We start from the raw sequence: 24,958 nt of genomic DNA on the forward strand, positions 1-24,958 counted from the left end.
ACTGACTGCCTTAGGAGAAACCAGCAAGGCAAGGTTATTTCATTTAGTGTGCAAGATGTATGAGACAGGAGAAGTCCCATCCGATTTTCGGAAGAATGTTGTTATACCTATTCCCAAGAAAGCCTGTACTGACAGGTGTGAAAACTACCGCACCATTAGTTTAGTATCTCATGCCTGCAAAATTTTAACACGCATTATTTACAGAAGAATGGAAAAACAAGTTGAAGCTGAGTTGGGAGAAGATCAATTTGGCTTCAGAAGAAATGTAGGAACACGTGAAGCAATCCTGACTTTACGTCTGATCTTAGAGGATCGAATCAAGAAGGACAAGCCCACGTACATGGCATTCGTAGATCTAGAAAAGGCATTCGATAATGTTGATTGGACCAAGCTATTTATGATTCTGAAGATGATAGGGATCAGATACCGAGAACGAAGAATTATCTACAATCTGTATAAAAATCAGTCTGCAGTAATAAGAATCGAGGGCTTTGAAAAAGAAGCAGCAATCCAGAAAGGAGTGAGGCAAGGCTGCAGTTTGTCCCCTCCCCTTTTCAATGTTTACATAGAGCAGGCAGTAAAGGAAATCAAAGAGAAATTTGGAAAGGGAATCACAGTCCAAGGAGAGGAAATCAAAACCTTGCGATTTGCCGATGATATTGTTATTTTATCTGAGACTGCAGAAGATCTCGAGAAGTTGCTGAATGGTATGGATAAAGTCTTGGGTAAGGAGTACAAGATGAAAATAAGTAAGTCCAAAACAAAAGTAATAGAGTGCAGTCGAACTAAGGCAGGTGATGCAGGAAATATTAGATTAGGAAATGAAGTCTTAAAGGAAGTAGATGAATATTGTTACTTGGGTAGTAAAATAACTAACGATGGCAGAAGTAAGGAGGACATAAAATGCAGACTAGCACAAGCAAGGAAGAGCTTTCTTAGGAAAAGAAATTTGCTCACTTCAAACATTGATATCGGAATTAGAAAGATGTTTTTGAAGACTTTCGTGTGGAGCGTGGCATTGTATGGAAATGAAACATGGACGATAACTAGCTCAGAAAGAAAGAGAATAGAAGCTTTTGAAATGTGGTGTTACAGAAGAATGCTGAAGGTGAAATGGATAGATCGAATTACGAATGAAGAGATACTGAATCGAATTGGTGAGAGGAGATCGATTTGGCTAAATTTGACGAGAAGAAGAGATAGAATGATAGGACACATCTTAAGACACCCAGGACTTGTTCAGTTGGTTTTTGAAGGAAGTGTAGGTGGTAAGAACGGTAGGGGTAGACCAAGGTATGAATACGACACGCAGATTAGAGCAGATGTAGGATGCAATAGTTATGTAGAAATGAAAAGGTTAGCACAGGATAGGGTGGCATGGAGAGCTGCATCAAACCAGTCTATGGACTGATGACTCAAACAACAACATCGTACCTTTCATTATGTACTATTTATCGATAGGACCACTAATAATAAAAATATTTGAGAATAAAATTTTAGTCCTTCCCCGAAACTACCATTTCGCTCAGCGTGGGTAAAGTGATTTATAGCCTAGATTGTAGTGGCTCATCCTCCGACTTCACATACCGATTTTTATTAAATTGTCTTCAGCCGTTTTCTCGTGATGCGTGTACATACATACATACATACATATAGACAGACAGACAGAAATTGCGGAAAAGTAAAAAGTGTATTTCCTTGTTCTTGTGGACATGACCGATACAGAAATATCATTCTTTTCAAATTCTAAGCAATGTACAGACAAAACTCTTATTTTATATATATAGATGAATCAGCGACCAGCCCGTTTTAAGAATATCAGGAAATTCAACCAGTATGAAATGGCGTATGGCTTTTAGTGCCGGGAGGGTCCGAGGACAAGTTCGGCTCGCCAGATGCAGGTCTTTCGATTTGACGCCCGTAGGCGAACTGCGCGTCGTGATGAGGATGAAATGATGATGAAGACACATACACCCAGCCCCCGAGCCAGCGGAATTAACCAATTATGGTTAAAATTCCCGACCCTGCTGGAAATCGAAGGCCAGCACGCTAACCATTTAGCCATGGAGCCGGACATTCAACCAGTCACAGCTGCCTATCCCGACAATTTTACCGTTTTCATTTTATCATTTTCGTGTTATCGCCCCAATGTGCGCTTCTTTTATTTTAATGTTAATTCATCAGAACGGCACAACGAAAAAGCATTATTTATAGCTACTTTGGCCTAAACATCAGTTGTTTTCAGCAATACATTTGGCTACAGAGCGGACAATCAACAGGACGTAACTCTGTTATTCTAATGAAGCTGACAGCCGACATACTGGTAGGCTGAGGCCCAAAGAATTTAAATGGAAAAATAAAGCAGTATACTGTGTTTCTGTGCTAAAAGTTTTGTTCTCTGCATAGGTTACAGCTAGACTATTAATAGTACAAGAACGCACTGTATGATTGTTCTAGTGGCGTGCGGTGAACACATTCGTTGCCTCAGTTGCAATTTCTTTTTTTAATGCTATTTGCTTTACGTCGCACCGACATAGGTAGGTCTTACGGCGACGATGGGACAGGGGAGGCCTAGGAATGGGAAGGAAGCAGCCGTGGTCTTAATTAAGGTAGAGCCCCAGCATTTGCCTGGTGTGAAAATGGGAAACCACGGAAAACCATCTTCAGGGCTGCCGACAGTGAGATTCGAACCCACTATCTCCCGGATGCAAGCTCACAGCTGCGCGGCCCTAACCGCACGGTCAACTGACCGAGTATCGGCCAAAGAGAGAGAAAAGCCACGAAGGGCGTGAAAATGAAATTCTTCCTAGGCCTCGAGTGCTCAAATAACGTCGGGGTCGGAAAAGAACAAATGTTGACCAAGGGAGGTCGGATAGGATGGATGAAAGTGAGTAGCCTGGCACAAGTAAGTGGAAGCAATGCCAGGAGTCAGCTGAGGGCCCCGTTGTCGCCAACCCACTCTACCAATTTGACAACCCCTGGGGTCCCTTTTAGTCGCCTCTTACGACAGGCAGGGATACCGTGGGTGTTATTTTACCACCCCCACCCACAGGTAGTTAAATGAGTGAGAATGTACTGGAAGGATCGGAGTAAGAATGTACTCCAGAAGGCTGCGATGTGTACTCCTTGGTTTTATATATACCATCATTGATTCATCTGGCAGGAGTATGGTGATCTCAGAACCATTACAGTTTGTTGCTTGAGTATTGTCTGTAAATCTTGAATATAAACCAGATACTTACTGAAACAGCTCCTTAACAGTATCCCTGGAGTACCGCGTATGCTTGCATCAACGCTAACGGAGGGCATTTTGAACATTCCATGTAATGTGGTATGCTGGTATGTTCTCTTCCTGTGTGTTTCACATGATTGCTGTACTATATAGAGTTGCAAAAAATGAGTTCTAACATGAAAATGAAGCGCTTCCAGACCCATGTCAATATAACATATTTTCTTCTTATGTGTGTGTGAGGCACGTGTCCTGAAAATTTGGCCGTACTTTATTGTTACACCCTGTACAGTAAGTAATATTGCTTTACTGTGTTAAGGCGTTTTGATTTTGAAAACACTTATTAGACGAAGTAGGGGTCCCCATAATACGAAAAACGCAAAAATAAGCGATTTACTCAATTGTGCCAGGGCCCCGAAAAGGTTTCAAATTGCAAATCTTGGACAGTTCTATCAAACTTTAAAAAAAAAAAAAATCGAAAATCACTTCCGGGCTAAATGCAGTTTCGGAAAAACAGCCTAAAATCGCTTGTTTCTTTACTCGTTTTCTTTTTTGATTCAAATCCTAGCCAAATTAACTTATTTACATAATTATTTCTGTAATGTGTTCCTCGGTTTAATACCCTCAGGTGGTTTTTGATTTTTTTAAATGTCTACACCGAATATAAAGTGCTTAAGTGAAACACTGCATCGACTTACATTAGCGCTTGTAGTGGTGCTTAAGTGGAACAATGCATTGACTCATATTAGCGCTCGTAGTGGTAGAAAAAGGCAAACTGCTCATCTAATCGACCGGATAACGATGAGAAAGAAAAGGATTGTAATTTTCAGAAATAAATAAAGAATATATTCTCATACTTTATTATATTTACTTCAAATTCGTAGCTCATATCCCTGGGACGTTTTCAACATTGAGTCGCATGCTTGAAGGGCTAAAACTGTGGATTTTGATGTGATTCTACTTAGGCTACAAGCGTGTCAATTTTGATGTTCCGCTTTAATCTACCAGATGACACAGAAACTACAACTTTATTGAGCTCATGTTTTATTTAATTTTGTCGAGTAAACATAGAATATGTCACCAGAAATAATTTAGTGTATATGCATACAATTTTGCGATATGAAGTGCCGAGCGGACTCTTTCCACCCCTCAATAATCCGACTATCTTAGCCGCGATCCTGAGGTTGACACTCCACCACTGATCTCAAGATGTGGTCCATGACCTGATTTCAAGTCTCACGCCTGTCAGGAGGTTTCAAATAATTACTCGAATGGAGATATCACAATTTCAAACACATGTTATCTGTATAGCCTAGAGATTATATCCACGATTTCCTATTATTCATATAAATAAAATAAATACTTCTTGTTTGCTTTCAGTGCTCGAAAGAAGTTCATCCACTGCTCCATGGACCACGTCACAGAAGAGAATGGGTGTCCTAAAGCAGCTGTCAGACAAGTCTGTAGAATTTCCAATTTCTACTCCAATATCATTGTTTCGAACTCGGACTGCTTCACCTGGACTCTATGTCCATCCAAAGCAGCAGTATTCTTGACAGAGCCCTCGTTTATTCTCCTGCTGGCTACTGTCCTTCTGGTGCTGAGACATTTATGATAAGTTCACTTTTAAAGCTGGATTTCCTGCATCTCTCAAATCCAGGAGAAGATATTCTTGACTGCTTAGTTAATGCAGCAGTAGATCTAAATTATATTACAGTATTAATCAGATTTTAAGGAGATATTTTTGACTTTTGCTTACAATATTTGTCAAGAAGTTTGAGAACGAATATAATTATTTTAGGAACTGAAATCGTACGCCTAAAGAAAATTAAATTCCTCTAAGAAATTGTGAAGACATGATATCGTACAGATAGCGTTCGATATTACTGTACTGTACATCATAACTTGCCAACTGCAGATATCCTGGTATTTCGTAATAGAATTGCCTTCTTTAGTTTCCTGACTCTTCAGTTCTTCACGTTGTTCAAAACTCAAGAATATCATTGTCTTTCCATACTTCTATTAGAATTTATTAATGATACCTTTTAAAGAGGGTGGTGCTTTTCAGCAAAGTCTACCTGAAGTAAACTAAGGCGGGAAAAACAACTCATCTGTGTAGTCTAAGGCTACGGCCACATTTACGTGATTTCAAGCTGCGTTACTGCATGCTTTTCACGTAGCTGGACGACCTGTGAGGTAGGTGGCCACACTTACATTTTGTCACGTTGGATTTCTGCGTGTTATTCACGCAGCTGGACGACAGGGCACGTGACCACATTTGCGTGTTTGCACCGCGTGATTTTGTTAGTGTGTTATTCATTGTAAAGTAGCAGAGCATCGCATTTACTCTGCATATGGAAGGAATTAAACAGTAACTCCGTTGTTGAGTTATGTGCTGCGTTGGCTGTTCGTCGTCATCGTAAAAGAAAATATTGGATCCATCCTATAATAAGTGACAGGTCATCAAGTGGACAATTTGTGCTCCTACACAATAAACTAAAAGACAACCAAGATAAATTTTTGAGTATTACAGAATGCCCCCGAACTCATTTGAAATGCTTTTCTGTTTGTTGAAAAATACTATCAGCAAAAGAAACACAACGTCTCCCCAACACAACGCATGTTACTGATAACTACGCATCTCACTTCATGTCTCTCTTTTTGAATTCTTGGTGCTTTGTATCGTAAAGGCACGGGTACTTTTGTACCTCCAAAATTATTCATTCGTTGTCTAATTCCATTTTGCAAAGTGAAAGTACAAAACGAACGCAGATGGATCAGGCGCAATTTTTAAACAAGTGCACAATATTGCAGCGTCTCCATTCCGCAAGTGTGGCCAAAACATGCAAACAAAATGGACCTCATCCCATTTTTGAGTGGGCGACATTGAAGACGCGTCTAGTCTCGTGTCCCGCGGCGGGAAATCACGCTGTGTATGATGAGCCCGTCAAAATTAGTGTTGTACAGTTTTTACGCGAGGTTGCACGTGGTAACGCAGCGTAAAATCACGCAACGGTGCTTTGAAGTGCTCTTGCTCGGTACCATATTGACTTTTATCAGGAATCCTTCTCACTTCGGGGCCGGGAAGAACAAAATAGTGTTCTTACCGTTGAAGTGCCATACAACATCTTGTTTTCATGCACAGCATTAGCTGCCAAGAGAAAACCTTGTCCACGGGGAAATGATGGAAAGTTTACTTTTCCGTGCTGTGGAAGACATTTTTTTCTGAACGGAAAGGTAGTCTATAGGGAGATAAGTGTTCTCATCGTCAGAGTTCATAAAATGATCAAAGTAGTCTTTTTTACTTGCATTAAGAGCAGCGAATGAAACTCTAGTTACTTCACTGATTACAAAAGTTCCCTCTATCTAAATTAAAAGCGAATTGTCACGTGCGCTTTTGCACATAAATATATTGAATGGATTATACTCTACTGCCCTCCAGGATCTAAACAAGCTGCTTCCTCTCTCTTAATTTCTGCTCAAGCACTTGCGCATTTATCTTGAATGGGTCATATTCTCATTGTTTTTGTTATTTTGGTCATCAGTCCATAGACTGGTTTGAAGCATCTCTCCATCCCACCCTATCCTGTGCTAACCTTTTCATGTTTGCGTAACTACTACATCCTACATCTGTTTCTCATATTCATGTCTTGGTCTTCCCCTACCGTTTTTAACGCCTACACTTCCTCAAAAACCAACTGAACAACTCCCGGGAGTCTTAAGATGTGTCCTATCATTCTGTCCCTTCTTCTAGTCAAATTTAGCCGAATCATTCTCCTCTCACCATTTCGATTTCGTACCTCTTCATTCGTAATTAGATCTACCCATCTCACTTTCAGCATTCTTCTATAATACCGCATTTCAAAAGTTTCTATTCTGAGCTCGTTATCGTCTTTCATTTCCATAAAATGCCACGCTCCACACGAAAGTCTTCAAAAACATATTTCTAATTCATATATCAATGTTCGAAGTGAGCAAATATCTTTTTTTAAGAAAGGCCTTCATTGTTAGTGCTAGTCTGCATTTTATGTCGTCCTTACTTCTGCCATCATTAATTATTCTAATACCCAAGTAACAATATTTATCTACTTTCTTTAAAGCTTCATTTCCTAATCTAATATTTCCTGTATCACCTGATCGTTCGACTACATTTCATTACGCATACCCATTCATAATCTACTCGAAGAAGTTCATCTGGACATTTACTCTTCCAACACTAGTCAGAGTGCAAACGGAAGAGGTCCGATCCACCGAAGCAGGTCTGAGTGGCTCAGACGGTTAAGGCGCTGGCTTTCAGAGCCGAAGTTGTCAGGTTCGATCTTGTCTCTCTCTCTCTCACCGAGCTCGATAGCTGCAGTGCGGCCAGTATCCAGTATTCGGGAGATCGTGGGTTCGAACCACACTGTCGGCAGCCCTGAAGATGGTTTTCCGTGGTTTCCCATTTTCACACCAGGCAAATGCTGAGGCTGTACCTTAATTAAGGGCACGGCCGCTTCCTTCCCAGTCCTAGCCTCTTCCTCCCTCATCGTCGCCATAAGACCTATACGTGTAACGTAAAAGCAAATAACAAAACAAAAAAAAAAGATCCTGTCTCAATCCGGCGATATTTAAAGGTGCTCAAATATAGCAGCCCCGTGTCGTTAGATTTATCGGCACGTAAAATAATTCCCGTGGAACAAAATTCCGGCACCTCAGCGTCTCCGAAAACCGTAAAAGTAGTTAGTGGGACTTAAATAACATTTTTACTATTAATCGAAACTTGAAGATATCGGCAAAATAAAGTGAAGGTCCACTAAGGGTATGAAAATGGTTACGTCTCAAAACTAACGGGCTGGAAATAGTAGCAAATAGTATCAAAACTCACGACTACAAACTAGTAGCTAAATTAACATTCTAATGAGTCTCAAAATTCACAACTCCGGACAGCAAGTGCCTGCGATGACCTCAGGAGGGATGAGGGTCCGCGGTGACTCGCACTGCAGGCGTCTCCAGAGGCCAAACGCCATTATTATAAATTTATGTCAAAGGGAAAACATACGTTATATTAGCTTTAAGACCACAGCAAAATATTATATTAATAATACACCTCTGTCTCTTTCATTCACCAACCATTATTTACTCCTAAGGGTTGGGGTGGCAGAATAACATCCACAGCCACACTATCTCCTGCCTGTCGTAAGAGGTAACTAAAGGGGACCCCAGGGTCTCTTAAATTATTATTTAAGAAAAGGCTAGATAAACAACTGATAAGCAATCTGCCACCATGGTGACTGCCCTAAATGCATATCAGAGGTGATAGATTGATTGATTGATTGATTGATTGATTGATTGATTGATTGATTGATTGATTGATTGATTGATTGATTGATTGATTGATTGATTGATTGATTGATTTGGAGACCGTGGGGTCCTTAGCTGAGTCCAAGTATTGCTTCCATTCACTTCTGGTAGGATCCTTGCTTTCATCTACCCTTTCCTTAGTCAACTCTTGTTCTTTTGCGAACCCGACGGCATTCGATTATTTCGAAAGCATTCACTATTCAGTTGGCCCAGTCATTCTAATGGAATTTCAAATGAATAATCCAAAAATAAATCGAATGGAAAAGATAATCGAATAACCGATAAATAATCGAATGGAAAAATAATCGAATAAGCGACGAATCTCTAAAACTTGAAACTAAATGAGGGAATTAACAGTCGTAATCTTTTTTATATCTGCAAAATAAAGTTCCTTATTTAAGTAAATGCCGTCTTCTGGCCACATAATGGAACTAAGCCCCAGTACTACCAACTGACAATTTATTTTAACTAGCAGCGGATAATATACCTATAATATTACTGTATGTCCTCCGGCTCCATGGATACATGGTTAGCATGCTGGCCTTTGGTCCTAGGGGTCCAGGGGTCCCAGGTTCGATTCCTGGCCGGGATTTTAACTTTCATTTGCTGATTCCTATGGCTCGGGGACTGGTCGTTTGTGCCGTCTTCAGCATTAGACTTCATGGATTGGATAAATGCGTGTTTCTATTTTTCGTAAGAGTTTATCTATTCGCTCATTTCAGTCGACACACCTAAGCCGAAACATTTATTCATGACGCAACCAATTATTCTACGCGATGTAACTATAGCATATTTGAATCTTATTCGATTATTTGATTATTTATTCGACTATTTAAATAACCGGATGGAAGTTATTCGATTATTTCAAGTATCTATTATCCCAGCACTAGTAGTGTGGGCATTTATCCATTCAAAGAAGAACTGGTCCTGCTCGTGAGTTTTGAGACTGGGCCAGGTAGAGAAACCTACTCTGACTAATCCTCTTCTTGGAATTCGTGAATTTTGATACTCGTGAGGTTTGAGACTCGTAAGTTCTGAGATGACACGATGAAAATGAAAGGCCGATGACCTTCGATGTTAGGCCCCTTTAAACAACAAGCAAGCAACAAGCATGAAAATGAAAGACTCCCTAGACCTCGCGAACCTAATATCGTTCGTTCAGAAGAGGACAAGATTTGACCAAGGACGGTCAGGTAGGAAAAATGAAAATTAGGTGACTGACTTAACTGGAAACAATGCCAGACTCAGATGGAGATCTTGTAGCCTCCAGGTCAAGATGAGAGCCGCATGAGCGAAACGGCTTATACAGGACACACATTCATTACCGTTCATTAGGCCTACTATACAAATTAGTCGACGTCTCCTCATTCTTCATCCAGCGAGTGTGCCTATATCGTACAGAGGTAGCACACTCATTCTTGAACAGGTTATACTCGCATTGCTATCCAGAATCTTCAAAACACGCTCGTTCTCTCTTGATTCAAGTCCGAGCGCATGCGTACGGCACTAGTGTACTCGTACGCATGTCTTTTCATGTCTTTGAGAACCTACACAAATAGCTCGTTCCCTAACCACTTTCAAACAAAAGCATTCGGCGTTAGGTACAGAGACTTGTATGCATGAAACAGCCTTCACAGTGGGAGCATTTGAAATAAGAACCAGACGTGCCATGTTTTGCCCTATCGGTGACGGAACAGCCGTTTGCTGAGATCAATCCATGGGAGCAGCGCGGGCATCTGCCCTGGCTTTTAATGCAGAGTCAGCTTCTTAGTGAGTGAGTGCTACGTTTGTGAGATGTGTGCTGTTCTATTTTGTGAGTTAAATCATGAAGTGTTTATGTTAACCACAGCATAACGTGTATTTGTTTAGATTCTCATGTATGGAATTCAGTCGGACCAACCAACCCAAACATGATTTCAAGAAAGAATCCCGGGTGTGAAAATTTCACATCGTAATAAATATAATACACACAATACATTTCAGGCTACGAGAAATGTTCGGCCTAGAAACCAGACAACGTAGAGTTCTCACCGAAGAAAGATTAGATGATATTGGTCATCATTTGGAACATTCCTCCAAAAATCCCCTTAGCAGCTTTCGCAACACGACAAATCCACATACACTGGAAGAACCAAAACAAAATATACGCCAGCAACTGAAAACATTATGCAATATGAGTATAGTGATTGATGCACAGTTCCTTAAAGAGGTGCCAAAAATGTGTGGACAACGAAGTCGGGCAGTTTCAACACCTCTGTTCATAATGTTGGTAAGTCATCAATCATCAATCAATCACCACTGATCTGCATTTAGGGCAGACGCCCAGGTGGCAGATTCCCTATCTACTGTTTATCTAGTCTTTTCTTAAATAATTGTAAAGAATTTGGAAATTTATTGAATATCTCCCTTGGAAAATTATTCCAATTTTTCCTCTTGAATTCCAACTTTATCTTCATATTGTGATCTTTCCTACTTTTAAAAACACCACTCAAACATATTCGTCTACTAATATCATTCCACACCATCTCTCCACTGACAGCTCGAGTAGCTCGTCTCCTTTCTCCCAAATCTTTCCAGCCCAAAATTTGCAACATTTTCGTGACGCAACTCTTTTGTCCGAAATAACCCGGAACAAATTGAGCTGCTATTTTTTGGATTTTTTTTTTTTTTTGCAGTTCTCGAATCAAGTAATCCTGGTGAGGGTCCCATATACTGGAACCATACTCTAGTTGGGGTCTTACCAGAGACTTATATGCCCTCTCCATTACATCCTTACTACAACTCCTAAATAGCCTCATAACCATGTGCAGAGATCTTTACCTTTTATTTACAATCCCATGTATGTGATTACTCCAATGAAGATATTTCCTTATGTTAACACCTAGGTACTCACAGTGATCCTCATAAGGAACTTTCCTGCAGCGTTCCTATATCCGAGCAGAGTTGAGCCGAGCCGAGTCGGACCGATGCACGGTGCACAGAACCTCTGCGCCTTGGTTTGCACGCATGAGATTTTGGGTGTTTGAGAGGTCCATTAATACTTCTCACTTTTTGTACGGTTACATCGCCACCGCTGAACTCGGCCGACACAAGGCAGCGACTGCCACGCTCGCCGATAGGAAAAATACCACATGACTGGTCGTTAGTTCAAATGCTCTCACTGTAGCCAGAGAGAGGGGTTGCCCTCTCAGTGGCCCACCCTACCACTTCAGGGTGGGGAAGGTAATTGAAGCGTCCTTGTCTGTCTGTCTGTCTGTCTGTCTGTCTGTCTGTCTGTCTGTCTGTCTGTCTGTCTGTCTGTCTGTCTGTCTGTCTGTCTGTCTGTCTGTCTGTCTGTCTGTCTGTCTGTCCCTCACGGTATAAGCAGCTAAATTAAAACAGATTTTAGTAGCTAATTGACTGGGTAACATTTGTGAATATTGATGTGTTAATTCTGCTTTCAATGTGACTGTTATGTGAATACTCATTGAAGTAATTATTTATACTTAGTGAACTTGTTGAAGTTATTTGTTATAGAATGTCAGATAAGATGCATTTTAGAATGTCATTTTCATTACATTGTTCAACATTGAGAAATATATTTTAGAAATGAATGGAAATATTTGTCTTTTGCATGCATTCGTTGTACTATACAACAAACAGCTAATGAGTTCGAAGGTATCCTTATCTTCCAAGTTATTTAGATGTGCATTTGAATGTATGGAATGTGTTGGTGCTGACAATTTTTTAATCAATAGCGTTTATTCTTCCATTAATTCATGTAAATAAAATGAGGTATTATTAAACTGTTGATAAAATGTCTTATTTTCATTCTACCACCCTCGTAAAAAAAAAAAAAGAAGTGATGCTCCAGAATATCACCGAGAAACTGCGCAGTACTAGTTCTGGCTGTCGCATTAGATATTCAGAGTATGGCTTCTGTATACTTTCACCATAACAAAGGCTGAGGTAATGCCTTCTTTCAAGTCTCGAAGTACCTATGTCCGTCCTTATTACGACCAAACGCGTGCTATAATACCGTCTGCCCCATGGGCGTAGGGAGGTGTGGGGTTTAGAGGTCGAAACCCCTCCCCAAAATGTTTTGTAATACGGTCTTGTGTTAGATCTAGATGCAACAAAAACTTGTTTGTGAGTTTCCTTAGTGAACAGGTTTTCTAAGATCCCGACACATGCAGTTTCATTGACTGTTCTGTTTTATCGCCTCGCCCCCTGCAGCATCGGGCACCGCTGTGCAAGCAAATTCCGTTGTTGGCTGCAACTGTGCTTTTATTGTCAATAAGGATGTGAGTTGCGTGCCTATGCCACTCGATTTTCAACCTTAATGTATTAAGAGATAACATTTCTTCAAATGAAATTCGTCACGTTTTTCTCGTTAGTGAATAGGCCTATATAATATACATGCACGTGTTTGTAATACAGCTATAAGACCTATGCTAACGTAAAACAAAACAAAAAGATCCGGTGATTTTTAAAATTGTTGTCCAGAAAAAAAAAAAGATCTAAAGTTGAAAATACAAATTCCACTATAGAAAAAAAATCCTGTTTTCAGTGAGAAGCTAATAGTGTTATTGCGTATTCAGTCTCATTACTGTAATTTATTTCCACAAGAAAAATAATTCACTTCATTTAAGACTCAACAGCTCTTATATTATTTATTATCTTTTATTTTTTCTAGGAGAAACTATATCGTGTACTAAAACAAAGACATTGTTCTGCCAAGGGAATATTGCCAACTCTTACCTCTACAGTGTCTTTAGAAAAAATAATTCCACTAAAGTGCGTAGGTTGAAGTGCAGGAGATGTATTGCCATTGGTGGAATTTTATAAGACCATGTCGCCAGTATCCAGTATTCGGGAGATAGTGGATTCGAACCACACTGTCGGCAGCCCTGAATATGGTTTTCCGTGGTTTCCCATTTTCACACCAGGCAAATGCTGGGGCTGTACCTTAATTAAAGCCACGGCTGCTTCCTTCCCACTCCTAATCCTTTCCTATCCCATCGTCGCCATAAAACCTATCTGTGTCGGTGCGACGTAAAACAACTTGTAAAAAAGAAATATATATAATTAAGATCATGCCACCCGAGCCAGGTACAGTTGCTGCAGACGTCGGCGTGTGGAAGAAAAGGATAGATGTTGAAGACATAAACATGCGTTGATTGCATTCCTTTCTTTTAGTCTAGATGTTCACAGCACTCCCAGTTTTTGCAGCAACCCCAGAAAGATAACTCACAAACGCCTAAAAAGTTATTTAAGGAACATCACCAGTCAGAATAGACTGGTCTAGCTCTTATCTCGGTGCACTGTAGCGTTACTGTGGATGTAAGTTATGTGGTCGGTGTGAATGACCGGTTCCTCAAGACACCAAGGCTTTGAACCAGTTGCTTCTAAGGTATGCCAACATATTGTTTATCTTCTTCTTCTTCTTAATCTGTTTACCCTCCATGGTAGGTTTTTTCCTCGGACTGAGCGAGGGATCCCACCTCTACCACCTTAAGGGGCAGTGTCCTGGAGCGCGTGACATTGGGTCGGGGGATACAACTGACCAGTACCAGTACCCCGCCCAGGCGCCCTCACCTGCTATGCTGAACAGGGGCCTAGGTGGGGGACGGGAAGATTGGAAGGGATAGACAAGGAAGAGGGAAGTAATCGGCCGTGGCCTTAAGTTAGGTACCATACCGGCATTTTCCTGGAGGAGAAGTGGCTGAGGTGGTAATCGAACCCACCTCTACTCAGTTGACCTCCCGAGGCTGAGTGGACTCCGTTCCAGCCCTCATATCACTTTTCATATTTCGTGGCTGAGCCAGGAATCGAACCCGGGCCTCCGGGGGTGGCAGCTAATCACACTAATATTGTTTATATTAAGCAATAAAATAGTTGTGGGTTTAGAAATGTTAAGAGATAAGTAACTATGATATTTGTCCTTTCAAGTTTGTTGCCTCCCCCAGCAAAATAAATAAATAAATAAATAAATAAATAAATAAATAAATAAATAAATAAATAAATAAATAAATAAATAAGTAAAATCCTAAAGAAAAATTTTGCTCATATTGAAATTGTCATGTAACTTAAAAAGCTTTTCAATCTGTCGAACACACAAGTTAAATATTACACTCACTATAACATGCCTGTAAAAACACACATTATCAAACAAGGAATAAAAATACACAGTTGTTTAATAAGGTGTTTTTACAGGTATGCTGTAGTATAATATTTATATTTAACCTGTGTGTTCGACAGACTGAAAAGCTTTTAAGTCACATTTAACTTAGTCGACACTGGAAAGTGTGGCTTCCTTCTTGACAAATTGAAATTGTCGCACGTCTAGTCTACATGAGCAATATAAGCCACTAAGAGAAAACCTTTTCTACAGGAGAACGATGGTAGTTCATTTGTGGGTTGTACTTCCTCTTAAAACAATAATCACCACACCACCACCACCATCAGGAACACTGCCAATGGGGATGAGCTGCATGTCCTATTTCTACACAAATTTCAGTCCTCTTGCCATTCTTAAATCTCCGAAAGTACCGGGAACAGAACCCGGGCTATCAGTGCAGCTAACAGTGCTAACCAATACGCTAATGAGGTGGACTGTTCCAAGTTCGCGATGGTATCGGCACTGAATAAGGATCGATCTTTGTTCTAATTTCCTTGATGATGTTTACCTAGTTCTAGTTAGTGAGTTGAAGACAAACACTTTGAATGACGTCAACAAACGGAAGATGTTGATAAAGCTGCCCTCATATTGATAGAGTTATTCTGTAATGTCGTTTCAAGGCCTTTTGAGGGAACAAGTATTGAGTTTAAACATTACTATGTAGATCGAGCGAGTTGGCCGTGCGGTTAGGGGGGCGCAGCTGTGAGCTTGCATTCAGTAGATAGTGGGTTCGATCCACACTGTCGGCAGCCCTGAAGATGGATTTCCTTTGTTCCCTATTTTCACACCAGGCAAATGCTGGGACTGTTCCTTAATAAAAGCCTCGGTCGCTTCCTTCCCACCCCTACCTCTTTCCTATCCCATCGTCGCCAAAAGACATATCTGTGTCGGTGCGACGTAAAGGAACTTGTAAAAATAAATAAGCATTACTAGTTAATCTCTGTCAGATCACTACGATAATGTTAGGTACGTACTTCAGTTTATCAATCAATTGCCATTGATCTGCATTTAGGGCAGATTCCCTATCTGTTGTTTTCCTAGTCTTTTCTTAAATACCGTAACTGTTAAGAATTTGGAAATTTACTGAACAGCTCTTTTGGTAAGTTATTCCAATCCCTAAATGAAAATGAAAATCCACAGCCTGTTTCCAGTCATTTGACCGGGTCAGGAATGGAATGTATGAAGCCCCCATCTAGCGGCGAGGATAGAAAATGTGCCGGCTGCCGAGGTCTGTTGCACTCCTCTGGGGCAACGATAAATGACTGACAGATGAAATGTTAATGGAGAGTGTCGCTGGAATCAAAGACGACAGGGAAAACGGGAGTACCCGGAGAAAAACCTGTCCCACCTCCGCTTTGTTCAACACAAATCTCATATGAAGTGAGCGGGATTTGAACCACGGTATTCAGCGGCAAGAAGCCGGCACGCTGCCACCTGAGCCACGGAGGCTCTCCAATCCCTAACGCCCCTTCCTATAAATGAATATTTGCCCCAATTTTTCCTCTTGGAATTGAATTAAGATATTCAGGTGCGGCGATTAGGGGGGTGAGGGTGGGCAGTCGCACCCCCCCCCCCCCACTTTTTGGAGGAAACTTTACAGTTTTATTCCATTTCAGTCGGCTGAAACTAAGAGTTATCTCAATTATTTTAAAAAAAAGCAATTTGTGTACAAGCCCTGTTCTTATCAGCTAATTCTTTTCTTTATTTTCTGTAATTATGAACAACATTATTAACGGAAATACGCACAAAATGTCGTTCGTCCTGGCTAACCGATTTGTATAACACCACATCAAGTAGTGGAGACTTTGTATGTGTTGTGAGGAGGGTAGAAGAGGTGTACATTTTTGCCATGGTCATGGACACCCGGTATGTTTCTCCTGCTTGCCGTGCACATTCGTCAGTCTGGCAATCTCTTAAGTGTGTTAGTTTCTTAGTGTGCAGCCAAAAACTAAATATTTTGAATTGTATAATCACGTCGGACTTCTATTTAATTGTAATACATGTGTAATATTGTTCCTTTGGTGAAAGTTTTATTGTATAGTATCGAAATATCAAAAACTATTATTACCGCACCTAAGTTGGTAAACTGTCAACCTTTACCTCCCTGTCGAAATTCGCTCAGAGAGCATCAAAAAACTTACCATTTTGTAGTGCCCTTTTTTTAAGTTTTGACCCACGACCGCTATATCCCACAAATCCGGGTAATGTTTGTTGTCTGTATATTATTTTTGTCCCCGCACTTTTAATTTCCAATCGCCGCTACTGTTCACATTGTGATATTTCCTACATTAAAAACACAACTCAAACTTATTCGTCTACTAACGTCATTCCGCGCCATCAGTGACAGCTCGGAACATACCACTTAGTCGACCAACTCGTCTCTTTCCTCTCAAGTCTTCCCAGCACAAACTTTGCAACATTTTCGTAACGCTACTCTTATGTCGGAAATCACCCAGAACAAATCGAGCTGCTTTTCATTGGAATTTGTTCCAGTTCTTGAATTAAGTAATCCTGGTGAGGGTCCTCTATACACTCGAACCATACTCTAGTTTGGGTCTTACCAGAGACTCATACGACCTCCCTTTACATCCTTACTAAATACCGCCATAACCATATATAGAGATCTGTAACCTTTATTTCAATCCCATTTATGTGATTACCCCCGTGAAGATCTTTCCTTATATTAACACCTAGGTACTTACAGTGACCTTCATAAGGCACTTTTACCCATCAACGAGTTATTAACACTTTTTTTGCTAATGGCTTTAGGTCGCACCGACACAGATAGGTCTTATGGCGACGATGGGATAGGAAAGGCCTAGGTGTTGGAAGGTAGCGGCCGTGGCCTTAATTAAGGTACAGCCCCAGCATTTTCCTGGTGTGAAAATGGGAAACCACGGAAAACCATCTTCAGGGCTGCCGACAGTGGGATTCGAACCCACTATCTCCCGGATGCAAACTCACAGCCGCGCGCCTCTAACCGCACGGCCAACTCGCCCGGTTTATTAAAACTGAGACTTTTCCTATTACAGAAACACACAACCAGACTTTTACCTCTATCATCATACCATTGCCTGCTATCCATCTCACAACTTTGTCGATGCGTTTTTTGCACTTGCTCACAATCTTGTAACTTATAGAGAATAACATCATCCGGAAAAACCTTATCTCTGATTCCAGTTCTTTACTCATACATTTACATTTACGAGTTCGATTTTCTAGAAATATAGCCACCTATGCAGTCACTCTTTTGTCTAGTGCAATCCTATTCATTTTTGCAAATAGTCTACCATTATCTACGTTATCAAATATCTTAGATATGTCAGTCGCGATACAGTCCATTTGACATTCTGAGTCTAAGGTATTTGCAATATCTCGCTGGAACCCTACAAGTTGAGCTTCAGTGGAATAACCTTTCCTAAACCCGAACTGTCTTCTATCGAACACTTAATAATTTCGCAAACATGTCTAATATAATCAGAAAGAATGCTTCCCCAAAGCTTACATGCAACACATGTCAAATTGACTGGCCTGTAATTTTCGGCTTTATGTCAATCAAACAAGCGAAGCAAAGTCATCTCCATACAGGTCATGAAGGCCCCGGGAGGTGTTGAAGGTAAATGCTTCTACTATCCGTAACCTCGGCACTTGGTGGGGTGGAGTGGTTAGCTCTACGCCCGGCCGCCTTTGCCCCAGGAATTAACCTAGTACTCATTTTTGGTGTAGGCTGACTGAACCTCAGGGTTTATGTCTATCACCCTTTCCTTTACACACAGGGGCTACTATAGCGACTCTCCATTCATTTGGCATAGCTCCTTCAACCAAACAAATAATCAAATAAGTACTTCAGATATAGTACTACATCCCAACCCACTGCCTTTAGTATATCCCCAGAAATCTTATCAATTCCCGCTGCTTTTCTAGTTTTCAGCTTTTGTATCTTATTTTAAACGTCTTTGTTATCATAGGTAAATTTCTATATTTCGTTAGTATTAGTCACCTCCTCTATCTGGGAATTTTCCTTGTATCCAACAATCATTACATACTGCTGACTGAATATTTCTGCCTTCTGAAGATCCTTATATACACACTCCCCTTGTTCATTAATGATTCCTGGAATATCCTCCCTGGAACCTGTTTCTGCCTTAAGGTACCTCTACGTACCCTTCCATTTTTCACTAAAATTTGTATGACAGCGAATTATGCTTGCCATTATATTATCCTTAGCTGACTTCTTCCCTAGATTGAATTTCCTAGTAAGTTTCTTCAATTTCTCCTTACTTCCACAATTAAATCCATTTCTTTCCAAACTGCACCTCCTCCTTAGTCTCTACTTCTGTGTTATAATATAGCGAGTCTTTATCATTCCTTACCACCTTCAAAGGTACATACCTGTTTGCACATTCCTCAACAAATGCTTTAAACCCATCCCACAGTCTGTTTACATTTTTATTTACCGTTTTACACCGATCATAATTACTTTTTGTAAAACTACCTCATGCTTGTCTTATCAGCCATATGGTACTGCCTAACAGTCGAACTTTTACGGCCTTTTCATTGGTCACCGCATATAGGCTGACAAATAACTCGTGCACATTCACACCACCACGGCATTCCACGGGCTGATTCAAAAAGTTGTGCAGAAACTGGTGAGCCCACAGAGGGGCCGAGATACAAAAACTTTCGAACACGAACGTATTGTTACGAATAAAACACCGTCTGTTTCATTATTCAAATTTATTTCAGGATGACACACACATATATACCCACACAATTTTAATTAATCATGAATGGCCACACTCACTAATTGCTGTGTCCGCCTCTGTAGCGTAACGGTTAGTGTGATTAGCTGCCGTCCTCGGGGGCCTGAGTTCGATTCCCGGTACTGCCAGAAATTTAAGAATGGCAGGAGGACTGGTATGTGATTGAAATGGTACATGCAGCTCACCTCCAATGGGGATGTGCCTGAAAAGAGCTGCACAACCTCGAGATGAGGACACGAGTTTACTTTACTAATTGCTGTCTATTTACAAGTCTCTCTCTTCCTTATGACACAGTAGGCGGTCCGGCCCGTTGCTATACCTGAGACTTACTTTCACTTTCCCACGTCTAGTCACCTCATAAAGCAGCGGTGTGTAGACCGCTAGATCTGAACACAGGGCTACGGGCTACACAACACGCGATGATTGTTCGTTGGTTCGACCCCACAGACAGTCCAGTAATTCACCAAGTTATATGCAGTGAACAACTAAACACCTCAACAGTATTCAATAGCAGGACGATACTCGAAACACCGAACATTACCCATAGGTCCAATTATCCTCACACTCGCGATAGCGGGTTTTCTCGCTGACTCGCGCCGAGCCTCAGTCCACAGAAATACACGAACACACAGTACAGTCTTCCGTTCCGTCGTCTCCAGCCCACCCACTCACTGGTCTCTCCGACATCACAACAACAGCTCCTAGTGACAGCCAAAACCATTGTTGCCCTCAGCCCAGTCACCGAACCCTAGCACTCTGACCCTCACACTGATTTCACCACGGAGTCCAACACACTGACCCAGAATCCGGCACAAACTCTGACTCCATCTCGGAGCCCAACACTAACTATAGCTCCACTACGGAGCCCAACTCTCATGGACTGAACGTGGCTAGCTTCCCTTTTCATAGCTCGGGTGAATTGAGCCAGAATTGAGCCAGAATTTGAAAAGTGGCACGTGGGCTGGAACGGGGTCCACTTAGCCTCGGGAGGTCAACTGAGTAGAGTGGGGTTCAATTCCTTCCTCAGCCATCCTCGAATTGGCTTTCAGTGGTTTTCCCCTTCTCCTTCAGGCAAATGCCGGGATGGTACCTAACTTAAGGCAACGGACGCTTCCTCCCTCTTCCTTGCCTATCCCTTCCAATCTTCCCATCCCCCACAAGGTCCCTTTTCAGCATAGCAGGTGAGACTGCCTGGACGAGGTACTGGTCCTCCTACCCAGTTTTATCACCCGACCCAAAGTCTCACGCCCAAGGACACTGCCCTTGAGGCGGTAGAGGTGGGATTCTTCGCTGAGTCCGAAGGAGAAACTAACCCTGGGGGGTAAACCGATTAAGAAATAAATAAATTAATTAATAATAATAATAATAATAATAATAATAATAATAATAATAATAATAATAACAGGCATTTTTTAGCAATCTGGTTTCTCTTGTGTTGAGAAACAAACTGATAATTTTCCCATTTTGTTCAGTGTGACTCAGGTGTCATGTACTGCTCTCGTTCCTACCCAGTGCTTTTTACACATTTCATACCATTGTGCAACACGCAACCTTGCTTGATGTTCCGGCGAATAACATGAGTCATATAACCTAGTGATATAATTCCAATGGAATGTGTATTGTGCAAATTATTTTACTCATTAAATTGCAGAATTTTAAGACTCCATGAGCAGATCGCTTCACCAACGAGGCAGGACTCCATCGTGCCGTTCAATCACGAGAAGTCCTCCTTAATCTCGTAAGAGGGCACCAAAAAAAAAAAAATCGCGGAATACAGCTCTTCCTAGCCATCAGGACATCGCTGCGAGATTCAGATGCTTAAAATCAAGATTTCCACCAGTTCAGAATTTACAGATACACATCAGCAGAACCTACATTGGCACTCTGAATGCAGTGCAGCTTAATCATCAATGGTCTGCATTTAGGGCCATCGCCCAAGTGGCAGATTCCTTTTTAGGTCTTACGGTGACGATGGAACAGGAAAGGGACAGGAGTGGGAAAGAAGCGGCTGTGGCCTTAATTAACGTACAGCCCCAGCATTTGCCTGGCGTGAAAATGGGAAACCACGGAAAACCATCTTCAGGACTGCTGACTGTGGGGTTCGAACCCGCTATCTCCCGAATACTGGATACTGGCCGCACTTAAGTGACTGCAGCTATCGAGCTCAGTGTGGCATATTCCTTATCAATTATTTACCTAGCGTTTTCTTAAACGTTTTCAAAGGGAAATGTATCAAACATTTCCTTTGATAATGTATTCCAGTCCCTTGCTCTTCGTCCTATACGTGAATGAAAGTCCACAGCCTGATTCCAGTCATTCGACAGGGTCTGGAATGGAATGAATGAAGCCCCCATCTAGCGCCGAGGATATCGTCCTATACGTGAATATTTGCCCCAATTTGTCCTCCTGAAATACAACTTTATCTTCATATTATTTTTAATACTTTTAAAAGCTCCGTTCAAGCTGATTTGTCTACTAATCTCATTCCACGCCATATCTAAGCTGACAGCTCGAAACATACCGCATAGTCGAGCATTTCTTCTCCTTACTCCCAAGTCCTCCCAATCCAAAGTTTCCAACATTTTCGTAACACTACCCCATTGTCGGAAATCACCCAGAACAAATCGTGATGCTTCCCTTCGACTCTTTTCCAATTCTCATATCAAGTAGTCCTGGTGTGGGTTCTATACACTGGAGCCATACTCTAATTAGGATCTTACCAGACGCTTTCTCCTTTACATCTTTACTACAACCCCTAAATAACCTCATAACCATGTGCAAAAATCTGTAACCTTTCCTTACAACCTTTTTAATATTACCCCAATGAAGATCATTATTTATATTAGCGGTTTCTGTTGAAACAACAGCAGCTCAGCATAGGAGGCAGTTTAGTAGCATGGATAAGATCCTTCCTGGAGGGGCAGACCCAGAGTGTGGTGTACGGAGGCGCTCGATCACCGGCTGTCCAGTAACATCTGTAGTAATACAAGGTTCTGTAATCGGACCTCTGCTCTTCACTGTGTTTGTTCTCGATCTCCCAGGTTGTGTCTCATCTTAAATGGCCCAATATACCGACGTTACTGTGCTGTACAGGTGTATAAGAAAAAGAAAGAGGCCCTTGCTCTACAATCTGATATGGAGAATCTGTCGATGTGGGGTGGTGTAAATAACCTGGATATAAATGTAAATAAGTGTACATATATACGAATGAGTAGGTCCAGAAATCCCGTCACGAATAGTTAAAGAAACATATCATTCCGCAGTGCTCTAGTCTCAAACTACTTGGCATAACTATCTGTGCAAATTTAGAGTGGAATATAGTGTGAAGAGGCAAGGTGCAAGGCAACAAAAATCCTGGGGGTCCTATATAGGAATTTAAAAGGGTTCAGTTCACGAGCAATAAGGTCAGCTTACCTCTGCATGGTTTGGCCCGTACTGATATATGGCATCCCACAACAACGGAGAACGTGAGTAAGCTGCAGAGTACAACGCCGCGCCGAAAGTCTAAAATTAACCGTCACTCTCCCTTCCATCCAATAAGGTTACCTTTCATTGAGACAGTAGCCAAACAAACTGACCTGATCTTTCTATGGAAATCTCTCTCTGCCTCCATAGAAATTGATCCCTTCCAACGCCTATCGCTTGTTTATCGTTCAACACAGAGATGCGAAGGAGTTTCACCCGTACCGTACCTCTGCATTTTAGAAGGGGTTTTGGTGGCGTTCCACAAAGCTATGGAACTCGCTGTTAGGGGATGTCAAGAACTTGCTTCCTCCAAAATTTCAAATGTAGGGCTATATAAAGAAAATATTGTAATTTAATGGAACTGCCTCGTGTGTCTGTGAGTGTGTGGGTGAATGAGTGAATGATTGGTAGAGTGAAAGGCAGGATGCGAGCACAGGAATGATCAAATGAATGAATGATTAGCTAACTATCGATAGAATGAATGAGTAGTCGGGAATTATATATATGTATATCTTGCACAGTACTATTTAAGTATTTAGTAAACTATGTAAATAATATCTCATCATAAGGTAAGTCTAGGGAACATTTTATATGTACAAAGGGGCTCACTTTTTTTCTCTAGACCCTCCATATTTCTGTACAGAATTGTGGTAAATAAATATTACTATTACTAACCCTTAGGTACTTACAGCGTTCCCCATTCATCTCCCTACAGGCACTATTGACATGCTCTGTGTCAGACGACAGGGGAAGTGCAGAGAACAACGAAAGTTCTATGAGCTGGAAAAGGCCTTTGACATGGTGCCCAGAGAAACAATACGGATGGTTTTAGGGTGGTTTGGCTGTCCTTAACATTCTGGTGGATTCATCCAAGCACTCCATGATACTATGTTTGGACAGGTTTTGTACAAGAAAGAAGAATCATATTAACAATTCCCGATCACTAGGCTTAAACAAAGTTGTGTACTTGCACCAACACACTTTGTCTCATCTGCGAACAACACAGGTAAGTACAGATTTGATGGAGGACCATTTAATGAAACCCGACTGCGATCAGAAAGGCTTACGAGTTCACCCATGTAACTGAACTGCAACACACAGATGAAAGTCCTTCTCCAGCTCATACAGTTGATGAGCCAGTCAACTGTTTCAGTGGGGCATATGCACGATTTGCCCACACTTTGGGCAAAGACGCACCTCTTTACAGTCAGTTCCTGGAACAAGTAGATCACTTCCTCTATCCAGGAAGTACTCTCTCAACCAACTGCTCGTGAAAGAAGAATGTGGAGAACAATATGTGCTGCTCATGTAGTTTTCGGATGTTTCTTACACCGAAACTTCAGATGTGAAACCTGGACACTATATCGCGACATCAAGAAACTAGTACACTTCCACGAACACAAGCTCAGATCCATTACGAATATCAAATGGGATGACTACCGGTATATACCAAATACAACAGTTCTAGAGAGGGCAAAGGTGAACAGTATACAGAATACCATTTTGGTCAACTCAGATGGACTATAAGATACTATCACGCCATCAAGACAGTAATTAAAACTCATTATCCGCTGTTTCCGCAATATGCCAGTATCAATTGCCTCCTCTATTTGTACATTATCTTTATGCCCCTGGGATATTTCCCAATTGCGATGTATTTGTTAATAATAATAATAATAATAATAATAATAATAATAATAATAATAATAATATGCAACTACCTTTAGATACTGCTGACTGAATACGTACCGGGCGAGTTGGCCGTGCGGTTAGGAGCGCGCAGCTGTGAGCTCGCATCCGGGAGATAGTGGGTTCGAGCCCCACTGTCGGCAGTCCTGAAGATGGTTTTCCGTGGTTTCCCATTTTCACATCAGGCAAATGCTGGGGCTGTGCCTTAATTAAGGCAACGGCCGCTTCCTTTCCATCCCTAGGCCTTTCCTGTCCCATCGTCGCCATAAGACCTATTTGTGTCGGTGCGACGTAAAGCAACATCATACATAC

General features: G+C 41.3%; 1 protein-coding gene and 1 long non-coding RNA gene across 3 annotated transcripts in view; both read left to right on the forward strand.

Annotated features, from left to right (window-relative positions):
• Nucleotides 1-5,075, forward strand: part of LOC136874153 (uncharacterized) — a 231,448-nt gene extending 226,373 nt beyond the window's left edge. For both annotated transcript variants that reach the window (XM_067147724.2, XM_067147735.2), the window contains exon 5: nt 4,610-5,075. In XM_067147724.2, coding sequence (XP_067003825.2) covers nt 4,610-4,844 — 235 coding nt within the window. In that variant the 3' untranslated portion in view covers nt 4,845-5,075. The remainder of the gene's footprint in view (nt 1-4,609) is intronic.
• Nucleotides 5,076-7,129: 2,054 nt separating this feature from the next.
• On the forward strand, nt 7,130-12,354 carry LOC137496986 (uncharacterized). Its single transcript, XR_011017568.1, has 2 exons — nt 7,130-9,629; nt 9,694-12,354. It is a non-coding gene; the product is annotated as an uncharacterized lncRNA (long non-coding RNA).
• Nucleotides 12,355-24,958: the final 12,604 nt, after the last annotated feature.

Source organism: Anabrus simplex, chromosome 1, assembly GCF_040414725.1.
Source record: "Anabrus simplex isolate iqAnaSimp1 chromosome 1, ASM4041472v1, whole genome shotgun sequence".
In the NCBI taxonomy this organism is placed as follows: Eukaryota; Metazoa; Arthropoda; class Insecta; order Orthoptera; family Tettigoniidae; genus Anabrus; species Anabrus simplex.